Below are 21,450 nucleotides of genomic sequence, written 5' to 3' on the forward strand. Positions count from 1 at the left end.
TAGCAATATGCTTTAGGTCAAGCTGAACAGCTCTTTAGGGTCTTACAGGGAGAGGTCAATTGGTGCCCTCCATAGGATACTGAAGACATCTGCAGAAAACTAGCCTCTTTTTGGAGGAATATGTTAAGGTTAAGTGAAAATGATAACAAATACCTATATTTAGGTAACAGAAACACATTCAAATGAATGTTTTGAGCACCATAAATACCCAGCCTCCATACAGACACATATAGGTAAAACATAATTGTAGGAGCTGAATCACACCTGTAGTTAGTTTACTTTTTTGTGTTTCTAGAAGAGTTCTCATGTATTTTCTTAGCCAATATGCAAACATAGATGGTTATCTACATTTCTCCTTAAATTGTATTTAACTCCTTGAAAAAGAGAAATCTCTCATAGTTTTGGTTGATTTTTATGTTAAACAACATGCATGCTCTTCACCGATTTTCCAGTCTTGGATGTCAAAACAGCCAGCACGTTAAATCGACTGTCCATGTAAATTAAGGTTAAGTCAATTGCACCACTCCAGAATTTTAAGCTGCATATATTTTTTTCTTCTATGCATTTATGACTTCATTATCATGATTACTGAGTATGACCAAACTTGCTGAAATAAGCTGGAATTTCCGCAGAGCCTTCAAGAGACTTTTAACTGTGCCCTGAATATACTTACTATTATTACTGGAAAGGAAAGTGCTTTGAAGATAAATTTGGAAACTGTACGGATCATTTGGTCTGACAATGTAAGAAATGACAAAAGCTCTCTTGTAAAATGTAAACAGAACCTGAGCCTCTTCTGGGGTCTGATAAAGTTCAGCCACTTAAAAGTAGCTTTATTTAATTGACGGCTGGTCAGAAGCCTCAGTAATGAGGCCAAGGAGCTAAAATCCATGGAGTCTACACATGGACAAAACCAGTACAGGCAGCTACCTCTAAAATTTCAGGCTGAAATCAGATGAAAGTGAGTCACTCAATTGATGAAAAAGAGAACTTAGGTAGCCTGCTTAGAAGCTCAAGTTACAGCAGATGACTGTGCACTTGCATATTAAATCTTTTGGTAGTAGACACTTCTGTGAAGAACTGTGAACTCTCAGTAACAAAGTGTGAAAACAAAGCTAATCTTTTTGTCTGTGGAGTAGTGACACGGGGCTGCTGAAGTAGTCTACTGGATGAGAGCTTAATAATTTAAGAAAATCACTTAATGGTATATGAATCATGTTATATTGATCACAAAAGATATAATAAATATTTTTAATAAACTAAGTAATTAAATTGAGAAAAAGTAAATTATTTTAAGTTGTATTGTTCCCCAAAAATACGCCTAGATGAACAAGAGGTACAGAGCTATAGGAGTAGATATGTTGAGCAAAACACCTGATGACATTTAAGGGGGCAGGAGAGGAAAGAGAACTGAGGTGGTATGGCTTGATCTTGCAGGCTAAATGACCGCTAGTAGTTACAATGCATTCAACGCCCTCCTGGAGCTCATCTTTCAGTTTATTTTCTAATGAAAGAAGCCTAGTTCATATACTTGAGCACACTCTGCAATGCAAATCAAATCACAATGAACAGGAATAACAGAGGTTGGCTTCAGAAGCACACTGATGAGCTAAACTAAACATCTGCCAAGCGCAGCCACCTGCACTGGCACAGATCCATATTTCAGACTGGAAAAATGCTACTGCACCACAGCCTTTATCAATACATTTAATTTTCTAGATCTCATAAAACATAATTTCTACTTCAAGGAGGCATGCCCAACTCAATCTAATCAGAGCTACCTCAGAGACCTTCCTCTGATACACTGGTAACCTCAAGCAGCATAAGGCAAAATCCAGTGGTTTCTGAACAAGGTTGAAGGAGTGCTACCACCCATTACCTGTCCAGTACTGTTGTTTATTTTGGTCTTAAATACTTGTAGTAAGAAAATAGTACTGGTGACATTATACTTAAAGAAAACTCTGAGTATGTATCACTCATTCAGTATCTAATGGAATAATTTCTAAATGTTTGATGAATCAGTATATCTGTTAAATTGTGTACATGACTTACATTTTATGGCACCGATGTCATGCAACTAGCTAAAAAGGGCCGTCTACAAAGCAAACAAAATCAAGTCACAGATCTCTCAATAGTTATTTAACAGCTTTATGAGGCATAGTTTGTATCTCTGCAGCACTGGCTTTGTCTAGACTTCGCTGATTGGAATTGGTGAGTATCATCATGTGATATAGTTCTATTAGCATTCTGGAGTTTTCAGGAATGTAACAGACATTACGAACTAGTTTCCTTCAATATGGTGCAGAAAGGTTTCATTAACTAAGATATGATGACCATGCACACAGCAAACCACATCTACAATTAGAGCTAGCGATTCAAGAAGTTCTACTGCTGAAAGGTACTTTGGAGATGTCTGGAAGCTGCACAGTTTTCATGGTTTTTTTAAACGCAATTGCCATGCCTAGGCAAATCTGCCCATTTCTCTTCTTGCTTCCTGTGCTTTGATCTATCGTGCTTTGCCCTATTAAAGTCTTCCCCAGGCTTCTGAGTTTGAGTTTTCGAGCTACCTTTCTATGGTTCAGCAGTGAGGAAATAACTTTTCTCTGATAGCTGGAAGGAAGGGAAAAAAAAAACTTCACAAAGAGTGGAAATATGTGTTTCCTATCATTATGTTCTCTTTGGAGGCAAGCTGCCTCATGAAAAAGCTTGGAAAAAAGAACTAGCTTTTTTTTATTAAGTGTGTTTTCAGCAAGTGTTATATATTTCTACTGTATTAAATATATAAAGCAGGGGCAGCACCAATAAAAGAAACCCCAAATACTCCAGTAAACAGTGGAAATTTAAAGCAGAATATCTATTTCAAAACTAAAAAAAAATAAAAGGAAAAAAAGGAAAGCAAAAATTAGTTTAATTCCTGGCATTGTTATTGAAAATGCTCTTGAATAAAGCATTCTCAGATGTAACAAAGAAAGCTGTAATTGGTCACCAAGCATTTTTTCAGCATAATTAGACACTATGAAATGGGATTCATTTTTTATCTGAGACAAAATCCATGCTGATATAGAAGTTGCACCCCAGTAATGACCTCTGTGTTTTTAAGGCTCCGTAATACTTCTTTGTAAAGCTTCCTGTTAAAATGCAGTCAGGAACATTCTCTTCTTTTTTTTTTTTTAATAAGATTTTTACTTTTTTTAAAGACTGATAAGTTAAAAAGCACATTACAGGAAAGCATTTTCTTTGGGGGACTGTTTCAGTTCACCTCTTTTGCAATGGGGAATCGGAAAGAAATACTAACTTTAGGGAGCTGAAAAACTAAATCCCATCAGCTTGTTTAAACCGTCTTGCCCCTAGTACTTCAGTCTTTACTTTGCTGACAGTGTTTTGTGGGAAACACAGACAATCCGGAAAACTCAAAAAAGTCACAGGTAAACAGCTTTTAAATATTTCAGAAAATAAAAACCAAAATCATAGAATCATAGAATGGTTAGGGTTGGAAGGGACCTTCAAAGGTCATCTAGTCCAACCCCCCTGCAAGGAGCAGGGACATCCCCGACTAGATCAGGTTGCTCAGAGCCTCATCCAACCTGGCCTTGAATGTTTCCAGGGATGGGGCTTCTACCACCTCTCTGGGCAACCTGTTCCAGTGTTCTATAACTTGCATTGTAAAAAAAATTTTCCTAATATCCAATCTAAATCTACCTCCCTCTATTTTAAAACCATTACTCCTTGTCCTATCGCAACAGGGCCTACTGAACAGCCTCTCCCCATCTTTCTTGTAGGCCCCCTTGAGGTACTGAAAGACCGCTATCAGGTCTCCCCAGAGCCTCCTCTTCTCCAGGCTGAACAGCCCCAGCTCTCTCAGCCTGTCCTCATAAGAGAGGTGCTTAAATACGAGAATCTTTTCCAACAGAGTAATTCAAACTTGATACACTTCTCACTTTTAGTTGCAGAAGATCTGAACTGGTGCCCATATAGCTTAGTGACATGGTATTCCTGGTTTGGAAATCACTGGTAAGTTTAATAGTATGAAAATAATTTGCAAAACACAGTCCCTTTGCTGTGTACCTTAGCTTCATAGGATGTCAGCATACTCTTGCTTCGTAGAATTGTATTCACTGTGAATTCGATAAACTGAATTAATAATCTCAATTAAAAATGAGATAAAATAGAAAAGCCTTGCTCACACGGTACTAAACAATGTAGATTTGGTTGTGTGAGCATTTCCCATGATCGCACTACATAAAAAGGAACTGTTGGTACTATATATTGTGATACATTTCTCCAGAGGAGAACCCGTTTGATACAAAGCATCATTCTTTGAATCCGATACCACAGATGCTGTTTTTTGATATCTCTTGTAAAACCAAAATTGTACAACATTCAAATGAAAATTATTTTCTAAGAGACTTGACAATGCTTGAAATATCAAAGGGGTAGGTCCCTCATATCCCAAAGATATTACACTTGAAGTATATTTTTCAGCCTTAATACATTGTTTTTACATGGAAAGCAGGAGATTTTTATTCTGCTTTTAAAGACATCTGCTTTCTGAGTTATTTTAAGAAATTCTCTAACAACTCTCTTTTTATTTCCTATCATATGGTTTCAAATTAAATAATAATAATTTAAAATCCATAAAAGCCAAGGAATAGAATTAAATTATTACCTTCTTGTTTACTTCCTTTGCAGATGAGCTGCCAAAAGTTTTCAAGTAATAACAACACAAAGCAGGCACGGTTATTTATAATAATTATATTTTAAAAACTACCTACTACTACTACTTACTGCAAATAGTAGAGCTCTCATCTGAGTTATCTGCACAGTCATTTACAAAATCACACAGATTATCCTTTGGGATGCAGTACTTGTTGGCACATGTGAATTCCTCTGATGTGCAAGGTCTGCCTGGGATGAGCAAAGGGGAACAATCTTCAAAGGTAATATCATCCACTGCCACGTCTCCCATGTAACTGACACCACGTTTTGCCCTGAAAACAACCTAAGAAAAATTACAGAGCTTTACAGTAAGACACTGTTAGGATGTATAAAAGCTTATACAAGCAACATGAATAGAACGGAGACTATGACGGTCCTTGCAAATCTTGGAATATGGAGCAGTCTGTCCTTACTGTCAAAGGACAGTCCTATGAAGCTTGTACTACTGCTTTTACAGATCTGTCACTACAGTTATTGAAGGATCATCTTCTAACGTGAACCAAGTACAAAAAAAAAAGGGAAGAAAATGAGCAGTTAGGAAATACTAGTCCCCACTCATCCTGAATTAATAGCAAGGGTTTCACCTACTTCTGCATGGTAAGCACAAAAAAGACTGTCTGAGTCATTCATTAGTTACTCCTATGCAAGTAAAAAGAATGTTAAAGTTTTGTTAAAAGCCATCCAAGTCAAAAGCACCAGGGAATGTAACACATTTTAAAATATGTTTCTGGCTGCCTGTTTTTTTTTATAATGAGACAATTAAGCATGGCATACCCGTGACTAAGTATGTCTAAAAGGCTTAGGAATCACTTCATATTTCAAAGCAAACATCATTTTCAACACTCTTTTTTTTTTTTTTCAAAAACTAGATGTACTACTACTACACACTAAGGAGAAAAAAGTGGGACAGTTTAACCTCAGTTGGGTTTAAGGGTACAAGGGATTATCCATCTTAAAAGTGGATATCAGTCTGAGATTGAAGGGGAGTGAGAAATCTCCAGAAACTTGTGTTCAGCTCAATTAACAAGTCTGACAGATAAAAATATGAATTTTACTGTTCAGAAGGGGAGGTATGGTACATATATGGGGCAAAAAAGGGAAATGAAGAGGTGAAGAATGCATAATATGAAAGTACCTAAAGCCATCTGTCTAGGAAGTACGTAATATAGGAATACATACCTGAAAATTTGAACGAATACCTAAGAACACTTCTGCTCTGTTCCACTGGGGACCTTGGCTGCCACTTTGAGTCCACAGTTTAGATGTCCTGTTACCAGTTTTACAGAGTACCTTAAAAGGAAATAATTCTAGGTCATAAAAAATCTTTCCATTACCAACTCACTTTAAGTCCCTTAATTGCATACAAGAGTACAGGAATATCTTGTACAACTAATCTCTATACCACCACTAAATATCATAGAATCATAGAATGTCCGGAGTTGGAAGGGACCCAAAAGGATCACTGAGTCCAAATCCCTGCTCCTCGCAGGGCTACCTTAAATTAAACCGTATGACTAAGAGCACTGCCCAGATGCTCCTTGAACTCTGACAGGCTTGGTGCCGTAACCACTTCCGTGAGGAGCCTTTTCCAGTAACTGACCACCCTCTCTGTGAAGAACCTTTTTGTAATGTCCCATCTGAAGTAAAGGGATTTGCCAGTGTAAATGACTATTCTAAGAAAATAATGATTTAAGATTTTCTAATCTCATCATAAACATGCTTATTCCAGAGTCTTACTTGGACTACTTGTCCTATTAATTTATCTGGTGTGGCTAGCCTCCAATAAAAATTGCTCATTAATGGGTTGAAAAGCATTTGTAAAACATGGAAACTGCATTAACAAGAGTTAATGAAAAACATATTAGTTCATGCATCCACTAGATTGCTCCATTCTGGGATAGATTTTCTTGTCCTGATTCTTATGAAATGTTTTTTATTCTACAAGTAAAAATTTGTTCTTTACTTCTAAAGATCAAATTTAATCAGTTGGAACTCACGTGAATACTCTTATCCCTGCAAATAGTCATTGAATAGGGGAAAGTTGACACTTCTTGACATGAGCACTGAGTCCTAAATAGGCTTTGCACCAAACTCTTGGGCATCCAAATTCAACAGTGTTGACAATAACATCAAGATAGGTGTTTGATGAAGTGTGTCAAGCTGTGTCTCCAGCCAGTACTCGCAGACCAAACCATCAGTTCATTAGTTGCCTGAACCACTTCTGCTTTCAAGGATTTATTGCTACTATGTGTAATCTTCCTAGGGCAGCCCAGGCATTTTTCATCTTAATGAAAAAAAAAAGGGTTTTTTTTTTAAATTTATGCAGTCCCATGAGTGTATATGATATTGCATAACAGGTAAGTTCTGCCAAGCAAACAGCAGATCCTCACACTGAAGAGCTTTCATTTCAGGGGAACAAAAGAAACAGGTGTAATATATTAAATTGAATAGAAAAAAAAAAAGTGACACCTGGCTTTATGAACAAGAACTGCCTGCAGAAGACATGAATTTTAAGGGAAAAAATAATTTTGAGAGAAAAAGAGATTATAGAAATTATTTGAGAGAATAAAGGGTGCTGAATAAGAAAAGATTTTTCTTACACTCACATACAAACTACATATTAATATGATTATACATATGTGTATAGACATGCATGTAGACACATGCTTTTACATACACTGTAAATTACCTACTAAACTATAAAATCCAAGTCCTTAATCAGAAATTAATATTTTCTATCATATCACACTAAATGTTTTCATTTTAGAGATAAATCTGGCCATAAATGTATGTGCTATTAAAATCCAAGTCTTTCCTGTACCCTGAAGCCCTCTGCCTTTCAATTACACTGCAAGTTATCGAAAAAACACATCTAATACTTTAGTAGAGTTACCCATGCCAAGTCAGATGGCAGAAATCAGACAAAAATTGTTCCAACAAATATTCAAACTGAGGTTGCACAATACAGCGACAGTTAATCAATGTTCAAAAAAGTAATAGAAACATAGGAAGACAGCCATTCATGCAAATAGCAGGAAAGTCTTCAGCATGTCCTACACGATATTTGATGGCATGGATGCAGACTAACATGCAAAAATTAAAATTTTTGAATTAAATTAAAACCTAGCAGTCTTGGGGGAAGAGATGGATAAAAGGTCTTTAATGATTTTTAAGGACATAAAAGATTCACTTTCATAAAATACTTAGAAAATTTAGAAGAAAATAATGATAAATTATCTAAATAATCTTATATTCTGAGTTATTCCTATATTAATTATTAATTGCTTAATAAAGCAATTGAAATCAAGTACTTATTTACAATGTTTAAAATGCAAAGATTTTGTGATTTTCCTTTGGTACATCTTAAAATCAATTAAGTTGGGGAGGGAATCAGTTAAGTGATGGGGGGAAATTGTAGTCTCCTGTATTGAAACTGTGAAAAATAAAAACTATATACACTTGCCTTTATGGTGGTAATACCAGGCATGGCTCATAGAATTTTCTGTTAGTTTCAACAAAACGCTCTGTGGACCTGATTCCAACTAATGCGGGTTCCTACACTGTAAAGAAGCCCTGGACTACGAAGTAAATGCAAAGAATGGTCATAGCAAATTGTTCTGTCCTGAGTCTTAAAACAGAGGACAAGTCATCTTTATACTCTAGTTTCCCACTAATTTTAATGAACTAAAACTTCACAACTTGCCAAGCAGCCTAGCAAGATTTTTGCTTATCTGGGAGAAATTCAGTGACATTTTAAAAAATTTTTAAGAAAAATTCAAGAAAAAACAGAACGTTTCCTCTGAACATCTAGCAAATCACATGTATGGGGTGAAGGATGAAACATCTCAGATTTCAGATCTAATTTCAATATACATTTCAACTTAATCTTCAAAATAGTTGAATTCTGCCAGCTTTTAATTATAATTTGTTATTCAGAGTAACCAAGCTAGTAAGAATTTATTTGTACAATTAAATCCACGTGCACTGGCCACGCTCAATTTGATACTGAGTGCACAGGTGACAGGGAACTTATCCTGAATATTTTTTTCAATCCATTTTTGATGCTGTAGTTATTGTGTAACATTCATGGGAAATCCTATCATAGTTACTCAGAGGTGTGGCAAAAAAATTGTCAACAACAATGTTGCCGTTTTATTCATTCATTTTGCATTTGATCTACAAGCTGCTGAATGAGTTATATTTCCTTTATAGAACTGGAGTGAAGAAAAGGGTATGGGTAAGAATGTTTGTTACTGTTATGTCCTAGAAATAGTTCAATGCTGCCTACGCTAATGTAATCAACCTCTGAAAGATACATGTTTAACTTTCTAAGGAATAAGCTGTTTCTACAGAATTTTACAGCAAATTTTAATACAATTATTTCTTTTTTTCACACTCACACATTCAACCAAATATCTCAATGTCCAAACATCTAGGGGTGCTTTTCAGTCTCAAGGGTTATTGTGCAGTACAAAGGCTTTTTCTTGTATGGAAGTTCCAACCATGCTATGTCTATGAAGGTCATAACTTTTTATGGTTGTAGAAAGACACATTTTCCATAGCTTACTTAAGGTAATGTTTCCTTCAGATCATAGTATACTGAGAGCTGTGGGGTGTTAAGTAAGTGTCCATTTTAATTTATTAGCAGCCTAGGCTTTAATGAAACTAAATGACAAGGCATGAATTTTCTCACAGCAATTGGGGATAGTAAAAAAAAAAAATAATAATCCAAAACAAAGAACATACCTCCAGAGAACCTATTGTTGAACCATTCATATGGTTCCAGAATACGATTTTGCACTTGGGCCCCGTAAGGGAGATGACTGGGGTAGCAATTTCAGCTGTGTGACCAAATTCTCCATTTGAGCTGTCTGCAAACAGATACCAGCCTTCTTCAGTATACCTGCTCAGAGAGAAAGTTTTTTCTTTATTAGAACAAAACATATAATCATAATTAAGTTCTAGTTAAAGTTAAAATGGTAATATTTCCCTATATAAATATAGCATCTTCTGACTGGGTATCTGAATGCATTTTAGTTTATCAGTGTGTAGTCCAAAAAGCCCATGAAAAGACAGCTGATGTTTTTATATCAGAGACTGGCAAAACAATATACAGAGCTGAAGTCAGCCTTTATCAACAGGGTCACACAGATGAGGGCTGGAAGCCCTCTGAGTTTCACCCCTCACTCTCTTTCCTCAGAGAAATCAAAGGGTTTGATCCTGGCTTGAAGTCAAGAAAATCCAAGAGACTAGGTGAAATTATTTCTCCTAAGCTGCAGGGAAAGATGAGGCTGACTTTGCAGCAAGCATTAGACAGTGAGTTTACAGAGAGACTAGAAGCAGAGTTTTAGTGGTCTGGGTATCTAAAATTTGGCTCCTAAAAAGCAGCTGTTGACCAAAGATAAGATTCTGGCCAGGCTCTGAGCAACCGCTCCATAAAGTTGCACCATTGCAACTGTGAAAAAGCAGTGACCATGCCCAGCGAGCACTGCGAAGAGAAATGCAAGGTGCCGAGAGGGCATTCACAGATTGAAAGTCCTGCTGCAGAGGAAGAGTCAGGAATTTGATGGTACAGATTCAAGAACTTTTTTTTTCTTTTTTTCACTAGCCTTCTCTAAGTTTTATACGTAGAGTGGTCTAAAGGACTGAAAGACTTTGGTGCCTGTGGTAAGAACTCAGTTTGAGGCAGTCTGTGCTGCAGTAGCCCTGCACTATTAAACAAATACAATAAAAAGCTACTTTTTCAGTAATCTACTGATATTTCTTTGAAGACTTCTTCTTTAAAACATGTTATAAATTAAAAAAAAAATATCTTCACTATGTATCTAGACACAATTTACCTCAGACTGCAATACTTAAGTTGAACTCAACTTGTACAGATCTATGAATTTAGCACATATAGGTTTATCACTGCAAAGTTACAACAAAACTAATAGATTACTTTTACTGTACAGAATAATTTACCCTCAATTATCACAAAATACTTTAACATATATTAATTAAGGCCTGTTATGTACTCTGGAGGTCAAGGATAGACTGAATTCCACGATATTCAGTCACTTTAGGAACAGCTCAATCTATCTACTATAATACATAATATAAAGTATGCTAGAAACAGACAAATTTTATCTCTGTACTCACACAACAATTTCCTCTGTGGATCTGAAGCCCTTTAATTAATTCACTCATCCTTTGAAGCACATATGGAGTAACTTGTTTCGAATATGACCAGTGACAGATTGATAGACTACAAACAGCCTGATCTTCATTTTGCTCAGGGCAAAGAATTTCACAGAGTATCTCCTTATCCTTCCTGGAACCTGTGGTTAATCTGAAGGCTATATTTAAATTAAAATAATTTTCCATCTCTTTCTTTTTCTTGATGTTTAAGACCATTACATTTTTGCTTCATAGGAAAATTAAAACCTAGTAATAACCATTGACACAAATCAGCCCTTCAAAAATCCTTAAAAATCAGTGGCTGGTTCATTGCTTGTTATGCAGAGTACTGCTTCTGCCTACCCCAGAGCCACACCAGAAAAAAAAAGAAATTAAAAAGGCAACTGCTATAGCCATGGCAAACTATATTAAATATTTTGGCAGATGAAAACATGAGACAATTCTGATACTTGTAAAACATTTTGGTACAGAAATCCCAGGCTGTTTTCTTCAGCAGGGCAAAGTGCAATTCTAGCACTTCCCCATGGGTCAGAAGTGAGGGGAGCACTTCTACTAGTTAATCAGTCACAGTTCAGTCCTGTAATCATCACACACTTTTCAGAGGTTTCCCAAAACCTTATCTAGCATGTAAGAATGAGAGAATCTTTGTATTTGTGGATATTAGTAAAGATTAGTATGTAAAATATCTGCAAATGTCAAAAGACACAGAAGTGAATTATTCCAGTAATTTCTCTCCAGCTAGGAAAGATGATTCTCAGCTCTAAACTATTAATACATTTGTTTTCGTTAAAGTGAAGTACTGAAAGATCCTGTAAAATGAAGGAACTTATGCAGGAAAAGAAATAATTTCTCACGTGTTAGTTGGAGAACATGAAGTACATATAATTCATAACTGAAAAATGAAGACTTTGACATAAAAAAATCTGCAGTGTACGGGATGGGTTGCCTACGCACATAGTTTTAGGTAGAAATCAAATACACGCAGGAAAGTACTGATAATGATATTCTACTGCCACTCATAAAATAGAAATAATTACTCAGCAGAATTATAGTCTTTCTTTCTTATAAAAGAAATGCCCGGTAGTTTATAGCAAAATTTTATCTTTCTAAGTCACATGCAAATAGATATTTTTGAAGGAGGAACAACATCTTTTAAAAACTTATATCTTAAAATATGGGGTAGACCTTAGTTTGGTGTAGGTCAGATATGCTACAGGTGAAACCTGAGGACTGCTGATAAAGGCCACAGGGACTCTTCTAGAAGGAAGAGTAATGATCTGGGGAAATCCGGATCTCCTCCACAATCTTATTTTTCTTTTCGTTCAGAAGCAGATGAGAGAAGTGTTACTGAAGCACTTCTCTTATTACTGTATCCTGGCAATTCAGATATCTTTATAATTACCGCATGCGTTTACATCATCCTTAAGACAGTAGCATAAATATTTGGAAATGAACTACTGCAGAAAATAAGCAAAAAATAGAGTAACATGTATGCAAGCCTTAGGACAATGAGGCAGACATAATCTCAAAATAAAAAGTACTAGAGCACTTTTGTTAAAACTGCTTCTCCTAATAAACTGCATGTACCACAAGTGATAACTGAAAACTTTGAAAACTACATAGTTACAGATCTTTCAAGCAAGACTGCATCTGGAACATTCATTTATTTCCCTCCTTTCTGCTGAAGAAAGATGTTATTTCAATGAAGCAATTTTTGCTTTCTTTTTTTTTTCTTCAGCGCTGAGTATTCTACCAGAGTCTTTTCTGGAAGTAAAAGAATATCCATTGTCTTAGGGTTTGCAAAAATATTTACAAATTCAGAATTGACTCTGCTACTGGGAACTCATGCGTTCAGTGGTCCAAGAGTGTCCGCATTCTATTCACAGCAGCATTCAAGAGGTGCTGTAAGAAGCAGAATGATAAAGAGCTCTAAAAAGCAATAGCACTTACAGCCTTCATATTTCCCAGAGCATTCAGTATCATGTCCAGGCCTCTCAGTGAGATTAGTTTGAAACAGTGGTAGAGTACAATCAGCCCTATAATTAAATTCAAACATCTATCTCTTATTTGATGTGTTCTGTCAGATATGACTTTGTCCCGAAGGTAGATCAAAATCACATCTCTGTCTAGATACCACTGGTCCTATAGTGCATCCTAAGAAAGCAGGCGTCATTACAAATTTTTACCCATGTTTCACTGTTTGCTGTAATGTTACATCTAAAACCAGTAAATTGAATGAAAATCCCCTGTATGATACACTTCATGGAGCGCTAGCCATTAAACATGGTGGCAGTATGTGATTGCAAAGATATTAAAGACGTGTGGGAAAGTAAGGGGAAATGGAAGGATCAGAAGGGGCTGGATAAGTGTGTGTAGAGCATCCTTGTACACCTTCACTCCTATTATGGAAATTTTTACACTTAGGACTACAAGACTGATATACTGGTGACCTATCCATTGTTTAGAAAAAAAAAGCTTTCTTCTAGTATCTGCAGCTGACATTAACTTGCATCATGTTTACTCACAGAGAAAAGCAATCTCTCCATCTTGAATTCTTTAAGATGTCTGGTATGGCAACCTGCATGGAATCTGCAAGGAGATGCATATTCTATAGGCAGAAAAGTCTGAAGAAAGTGATAAGAAATCATCCTATTCGTGTACAGTTCGCATGCTAGAAGACCTGCACCTTCTATGGATACATCTTTTGTATCAGAGACAGATAAAGTACATGTAATCACCTGTTCAGTTTGTCTAGCTGTAACTTTCAAAGTGAAGGATTTCCTAGCTGTCCCACATGTATTTTAAACCAGTAAGTAATATACAGTCTCAAGGTATTCCAAAACTTTCTGCTCAGCAGTTGTTCTCTTCCTCACCCCCGATCTTTGTTCTTTGAGCTATCTTCAGCCAAGGTTGTAGTTTCTTCATTGTGAAATTTAATAATCTGACCCCTCCTTAAATTCCTTTCTTTCCTATTCCATAAAAGTTCTTGTCTTCTTTTTTTTTCTTTTTTTTTTTTTTCAAATGAGACCTCAAGAAGTGGATGGTAATGAGTGTAGAACAAGATACTGTTCAACACTTATAAGAGTGAATAAATTCACTTTTCAATTTAGATCTTATGCAAGTACTGAAATTCAACAGAATATATGCATGCTCCCCTGCAAGTAGCTGCAAGATCTCAGGCTCATTTGGAAAATTATCCCATGGAAAACCTCTTCGTTGGCAGCTACAATACGTGTCATTAAAATCTTGATATTTACCCTTTGAAAATAATTAATTTTACCTCTGTACTGCAAGCATTCCCTATACAGAGACATTCCTCTGCCAGTGCAATAATCCTAATTAATTTCAGAGGGAAATTCACAACATTTTAATGGATATAAAAAATTCAACATAAGCAACTAAGCTACATTTCCATACCTGACTTTGTTAATAGCTTAATATTTCAAGTATCTTTTAAAATGTAGTTACCAAAGAATAGGCATACATAAAAGAGTCTTCACTGTATTTCCTCCTTTAAAGCATTCAGAAGAACACAGGAAACTGCATATACTAAATGGGAATGAGTACTGAGGGGAAGATTAGGTGCGTTAAAAAAAAGTTGGAGGCTTATCCAGAAAACTAGGTCCAGCTTAAATCTGGTAGTATTATCAAAAAAATGCTTTGAATTACGCATTTTGCAGGAGTAATTGTTGTAATGTCTGAAAGCGGATCAAATATTAATCAGCTGAACTTTCCCATACAGAAAGTTCAAGCCCTGATTTAATTAATTGTTGGACATCTCTCAGTTTTTAAAGTGTTAATTCATCTATGTATCTTCTTGTTTGAGAATTTCTGACTAAGCACTTAGGTGGACTTATAAAATATCCTTTACTCTATTTTTTGTTTAGAGTGAAAACTAAATCTAGTTAGAAAACAAACAACTCAATTTCCTTAAAGAGTTGTGATTTCCTTCCAAATCTCAGCAACAATGAGAAAAACAAACAAACAGAAAAGGCAAACCAGAGAGAAAAATTTCAGTTTTCTTAGAGGGATAAGCATTCCAATGATTAGCACACAATACTAAAATTTGAAATTCAAAAAGCAGCAGCTCCCACATTCCTTTCAATTTTTCCTGGATATATAAGTCCATAAACACTATGCAGCATTTATATAGCAAACTGGAACTCCATAAAAGTGTTGGTCCTGTTACACATTTAAAGCATTATTTTTCAGCTCTCCAACACCATCTGTCCAGAATCTGCCAAGTTAATGACCTACTATTAAGCCAGGTGTGTTCCTGTACAGACAGAAACTCCAGTCTAGTGGTAAAAAAAAACCCAGAAGGACTCTAGATGACATCCAAAAGAAGAAGTCTTTTGACCAAAGGACAAGGATTGTGGGATAGCAGACATATTAGGAAAATTTGGACCATAAAAGCTCAAGGTGATGGTTTAAATTGGACAAGACAGTGGCTTTAGTTTGCATTTATCACATCCTATGCATCCTTTATCAGAGCAGTGAGACTTGGGGGATCAGTCTCTATTTATCTATTTCCTTGACCTAGTCAAGACTTTCAGTAAGTCTTTAATTATTTGTAGAAACATGAATATAATAATAAATACAAAAATAGAAATACATTACTTTGATCTTCCTGGTTAGATAGAAAGGCTAAGTTTATGAGTTTAGAAAAATGTTTGGCTGAATCACTTTTGTAAGAGAATATGTGCTTTAAATATCTGCTGGGCTAACTGTGAGCATCTTCCTGCAACTTCTGCATCCCAAGTCACTCTAGAGAAGCTATTGTCTCCATATGAGAGTATGTGCACTTTTGAGACACATGTAGGATAATCCAAGTGTAAAAGTCATCTTTTAGCCTTTGAATGAGATATCTTCATATAGCACACAAGTGTCTCAAGGGCTATATCTAAATATCACATGGACAAAGCTATCCCAGTATCAGAAAAGGATTTTAAAAGGTTTGCTTTCAGATATAAAGCACTCCTCGAATTCAGAAGGTGTCTGGAAGGAAGAATGAAGAACTGTCATGCAGCTAGTGGGAAGACAAGACAACTTCAATAAAGCTCTCCTGTAACTGTCAAGGAAGTAGCTGCCCATGCTGGGAGTGTCAAGAGGACTGAGAGCTCCAACTGTCTTTTTGGTAGCACAAGGCAGCTATTCCAGTGACTGGATGAGGGGGAGCCTTGGCTCCTCTCATCCTCCCATTTGCAAATCTACAGTTTGCCTTTGACTTCCAGCCTTACACCCTTCCACCTAGGCACTAGGAGGTCGCTCCCTTTGTTGTTCTTATGGGTTGTGACATGCCCTTGCACCTCACAATCTCTGAGACAGTTCAGTACTGACAAAAACTATGTAACTGCTATCAAAAAGAGGTATAGGAAGATATATGCTGTGTGGAAGAGGATCCTCATCTCTGAAACACCCTATTGCTTCTCTTGCTGTCTGGCCACTGGAGACAGTTTTCCCTCTATCTCCTTTGTTTATCCACAAAGAGAAAATCTTACCTTTACAGTCCATGCATCCAGCTATGGATGCTTTAAATAAAGCTTTGTGCATACAAAGCTATCTCAACATTCCTTGCACAACACTTTCCAGGTCATAGTTGATCACGTCTCTGACCCCTTCACACAAGCTGTTCCTTAACTTAACTATTTTGGAGACTACCTAGTATTTACCATGCAGTCAAAAATGCATTGCAATGTAGATTTCAATGCTCCTTTATTATCTCTTCTCTGTCAGGCTCAACGGCACAGAACAAGGGTGATTTGTATGAGCAATATAATAGAAATATTTTTGGATTTTGGTTGTACCAGCTAAGTGAGATGCAATATGAAAAAAAAAGAAGTGCCTTCAAGTACTTAGATTCAGCTTTCTCTTTTCCAATGTTTAATGAGTGGTGTCCTCTGGGATTATACTTTTTTTCACCTATTTTGAATTTCTTGGACTCTTAACTTTAAAACATTCCTTGAGAGCTGAAAAAAACTGCTGATCTTAACTATATTACCTAAAGCTTTTAATTTCTTCTAATTTTTCCTGTGCTAGAGTCTGATAATGATTGTTTGAAAAGCAGACACAAAAGCAAGACAGATGTGTTAAACATATAATTATCAAGAGAGCTATTTATACAGCGATAATTATCTTGTGAGCTTAGAATTTTAATTCCGCATCCTTTTTTTGGTTTGATTCATTAGTTTTGATGACAGAGTTGTGTATGAATTATCATATCAATTAAGTGTCTACAAAGTTTTCAAATAACAGTTGTACCCAAATATCATTAATAATGTCAAAGAATTTGCTACATCACTAACCCGTTTCCCTAAAATAGAAATAAATTTATGGAGTTATCCATTTGTTGCTGTCTATTCTATACACTTGTTTAAGCCTACACAAATTGGTAGTTTCATTATTATAGCATTTAGAATCCTAACTTCCATAGAGAATTCCCATTTGCTAAATGTAGAAACACGCCATAAGAGCTCTACATTCATATACGCATAATAGTCTTTTCAGCACAAAATAACAATGTCACCTAGCTCTTTGCAGAACACGTGCCAGTCTTTCTCCAGCTCAAGCCAAGGACTGTCAGGTTGCCACAGCAGAATCCCATAGCGGCTTCTATTCCTCCAGCCTTGGGCTTATATACGCACACACAAGCTGTTCTGTCCTCCATTTCTGAAGTCGTTACTTTCATTTAAGTAATGCAATTACAGCTTCAAAGACTCACCCCTCCACCTTGCAATTCATCAGCCTACATGTGGCTAGCCCAAATACATATTCTGTGGGAAGCAGATGGTTTGAATTGCCAACTATTCACAGGTATTTCTGCTGAAAGAACTCATTGTAAGCTGCACTGTCACCCACTCTTACATCAGGATGAATGTAAACATTTCTATGCACAATCCTGCGTGTTTTATTTTAATAAGCAAACTCACAGGATTACAGTATTACAGCTTCTCTCCTCTGACTCCATGGAAATTTGGGGAAAATGCATGAGAAAATAAAAAAAAATGTTGCAGGGTTTTAATTCAACAAAACTGCTGCTCTGCATCTCTTGCTGTAATTTGGAAGCATAGTGCCCCCATTCTTTTCTATAGGCCAATAAACAAAGGGAATGGGGAAACAGTACAATCAAATTACATCTCATGTGAAATATCACAACAGCAATACATTTCAGCGTTGCTTGAAAACTGCAATCTCTATGAATCATTTACTTTCTCTTTTCATCGGTCCTTTTCGATACACTATTAGTTGTATTAAACTCTGAAAATACGTTGAAAAACAATAATACAATTTCAAGTATCGCTGTGCCAATGCAAATCCGCAGTGGAAAGGCTGTGAGAGGATTTACTAAGTATATATATACGGTGCTGTTATGGGCTAATATGTAATGATTAAATAGCAGTCAGTGAAAGACTTGGCACCCAATTTATCATAAATAGTTGCTCTTTTTTACAGAATACACTTCCTTTATAGATAATGTAGAAACTTTGAAACAATTAGATTAGTAAATTTTTTTTGCTATTCTTGACTGAGGATTTTTTGTTGGTTTTTTTTTTTAGTAAAAATATACAGCGATTTTAATGAAGTACATAGTAAAACTAACATATTGAACTGATTCTTTTAAAGTGATATTTAATTTATAGTGATATATAGTGCTTTACTTTCAGACTGAGTAAATCTAATATGATTCATTTTAAACCAGTAGTAATATAACAAAAAATCTGTTGGAATGGTTTTAATTTAAAGTCAATTTTTACACTCTATGGACTACTGTCGCAGAAAGTAAACATGCTTGTTACTCAAACTAGACGAGTATTTTTCTGTTCACAATGATGATGTTGTACAGAAATTTCCTTATTAGATGAATAGAATTTTATGACACTGAAAGTTGTTTGTACTTAGTACATTCGCTAGTCACCTGTAGGGATTTTATTTCAATAAATCTTAACTGTTACTTTTAACTGAAATATAAATTGCATTAACACATTTTTCTAAATCATGTTTCTTACTTTAAAAAAACAAAACAAAACAAAACAAAAAACAAGTGAATCCAAACTCCATGGAAAAAAGCTAGTTTTTGCTCCTTGAGACAAATCAAACGAATGTCTTTGTGAGGAGTTAGTAATTATTATAAACAAACAACCTAGAATCCAAAATTAATTTAGAAATCTTCACTGAGAGGACAGAAATATTTTTAATTTTACGATGAAATTATATCATTTATCAGAAAAATGGTAAAATATCAACTAAATTCAATTTAACTCTAAGTATAGTCATTTTGAACTGTATTAGTTAATCATTAAATGACAGCAGAATTCAGAACATCCGTTGCTGGGGCAACTTGTACTGCCCACCCTTTGGCAAATCTGCTGGGATAACAATAGCTAGTAAGCTAGAAAAGTGAGCGTACACTGTCTGTGTTAATAAAGAACATCTGAGAAGGTATTTGTCCAAAGCTGATCAAGGTGATGGCCACCATCAACTAAATTAAGCAGTAGTCAGTGAATTGCAAAGACAACTTTCAAATAAAGGAGGAGTCAGTTTGAAAAGAAATATAAAAGTAGGATGAAAATTTCTAATAGTGCAGAGAGATTATTGAGCGGAAACAGCAGCAGACATGCCAGAGGCCATCTTGTTGGTGCCACAACCACTGCACAGAGCAGACAGAGTATCATCTCCACTGGGTTCTGCAAATAGCCTGCATCCAGCAGGTGGGCTGACAGTTTGGGATACTGCAAGGAGGGCTGATTTCTCATGGAGTATGTATTTACAGATTGTTTGCAGTGGCATGTGTAGACTTAAAGCTGGAGCAGACATGTCTCCAAACTTGCTTTTCCATAAGGGGGAACATGCATGTATTTCACAAGAGAAGAGGGGGTGCACATGTGTTTCTCTCGATGGGGAGGTGCTGAAACTTTTGTGAAATTCTTACAGAAGGATGTTTAGAAATTTGTATCTCTTCATTAACATTTTGCATTTTGATTAATCTCTTGTTCTGATGCTATTGATCCTGTATGTCTACTTCACTAATTGTGGGTTAATTACACGCTATTAATAAATCAGTAAACAGCTCCAATACTGCGAACTGAGCAGGTTTTGCCCCAACAATCCACACATGGCTAAACTCACACGGTTCAAGAAGGATTCAAGTACCTGAATAATTGTACTCACGTAGTATGATCAATTAATGGGCAGTGTTTTTCTTGCCCAGGGTACAGATTTGCCCCTCTTCCAAGTTCCCACTTGAATACATTTGTGATATGGATGGAATCATTTCCTGACATCTCTTCCAAGGCTGGTTGATACCATCCACACAGGTTTCTATCTTCAAAGTCGCAGACTTCCGTAACTTTAGAGATAAACAGTGAATACTTCATGTTTATATAAAAATTTGAACTCATTAATTGATGTTATGATAAAGCAAACAACATGACAATAAAAAGGATTCAATTTATAGTATCCATGAATACTCATACAGTGCTAACATGCATAGTTTTTCCTTTCTATATAAAGTATCAATTATATTTTCTATGTTCGTTTCTATTAGGGAATGTTGGGAATACAGCCGTTCTTTTGCACCTCAGTATCTACCTTCATAGACCAACTTTCAGGCCATTCTAACAATCTGTTATGTGACATACACTGAAATGCATGTAAATTTCACCAGCCACAAATCTGCCAGCTGCTGCATGGTACTTTCTTCAGTCCTGTAGATTGAAGACACCAGCAACTCATTGCACATTGTGTAAAAGACCATGACCAAAACTCTAAAAAGCCAGATAAATTTTTCAAGCAGTCCACACAATACCTGAAAGCCACATAATAATGTGGGTGTTTGGTAATGGTGTCAAATACTGAATCTTACTAAGTAAATATGTATCTCCCTGTGCCTCAGTTCTGATTCCTGAGCAAATGGACAAGAAAAGTGAGGTCACTACTGTCCCTCCCCCACAATGCATACCCTGTAAGAGTATTTAGGGGAAAGAAACCCACTTATTTTCCATTTCTGTAAAGAATATATTTATTATCCAGTACATCTTCCTGAATATTTTGCAGAAACATTGTCTAGGTGATCCAAGGTGAGTCTTGTCACTCTCCAGAACTTTGAAAGAGGCTATTATAGTCAAGTCTAAGCAACTGCTGTGAGAATTGTGCAGGGAAACAAGAATTTATTTTAACCCACAAAGCTCAAATGCTAGCATGGCTGAGGTAACTTCTACATCAAGAAATCATAGCGTGTTAGGAGAATATGTCTGATGCTTCCTTCCTTGGAGGCTAAAAATGGTATATGAGGGAGGGATTGAGTTTTGATTTGTAGTTTGTGTATCTCCAGTAAGGAAGCAAACCGCAGCCAGTGTGATCTCATGAGTTACCCATATAAAGATTGGTGAGGTTTCCTGAGAATGATGAGTGGCGTAGTATTAAGTGTTTATTTCCTCTTTTTAACATGTCTTATACACATTGTGTTTCAAATGCCTCTGAGATGGAGAACGCCTTTCTGAGAACATATTTCTGCCCTCAGTCAGGAAATGTTTAACTCCTATTCCAGCTTTGTCA

The 21,450-nt window shown here is 36.0% G+C and overlaps 1 protein-coding gene across 1 annotated transcript in view; it reads right to left on the reverse strand.

The window, feature by feature from the left end:
* Positions 1–21,450, reverse strand: part of MALRD1 (MAM and LDL receptor class A domain containing 1) — a 243,807-nt gene that overhangs the window by 147,772 nt on the left and 74,585 nt on the right. Inside the window, exons 18-21 of the mRNA XM_086740250.1 lie at positions 20,065–20,242; positions 9,463–9,619; positions 5,896–6,006; positions 4,786–4,999 (exon numbers count right to left, since the gene is read on the reverse strand). Of these exons, the coding sequence (XP_086596376.1) occupies positions 4,786–4,999; positions 5,896–6,006; positions 9,463–9,619; positions 20,065–20,242 (660 nt within the window). The remainder of the gene's footprint in view (positions 1–4,785; positions 5,000–5,895; positions 6,007–9,462; positions 9,620–20,064; positions 20,243–21,450) is intronic.

Source organism: Chlamydotis macqueenii, chromosome 2 (assembly GCF_036417535.1).
Source record: "Chlamydotis macqueenii isolate bChlMac1 chromosome 2, bChlMac1.mat, whole genome shotgun sequence".
Taxonomy (NCBI): domain Eukaryota; kingdom Metazoa; phylum Chordata; class Aves; order Otidiformes; family Otididae; genus Chlamydotis; species Chlamydotis macqueenii.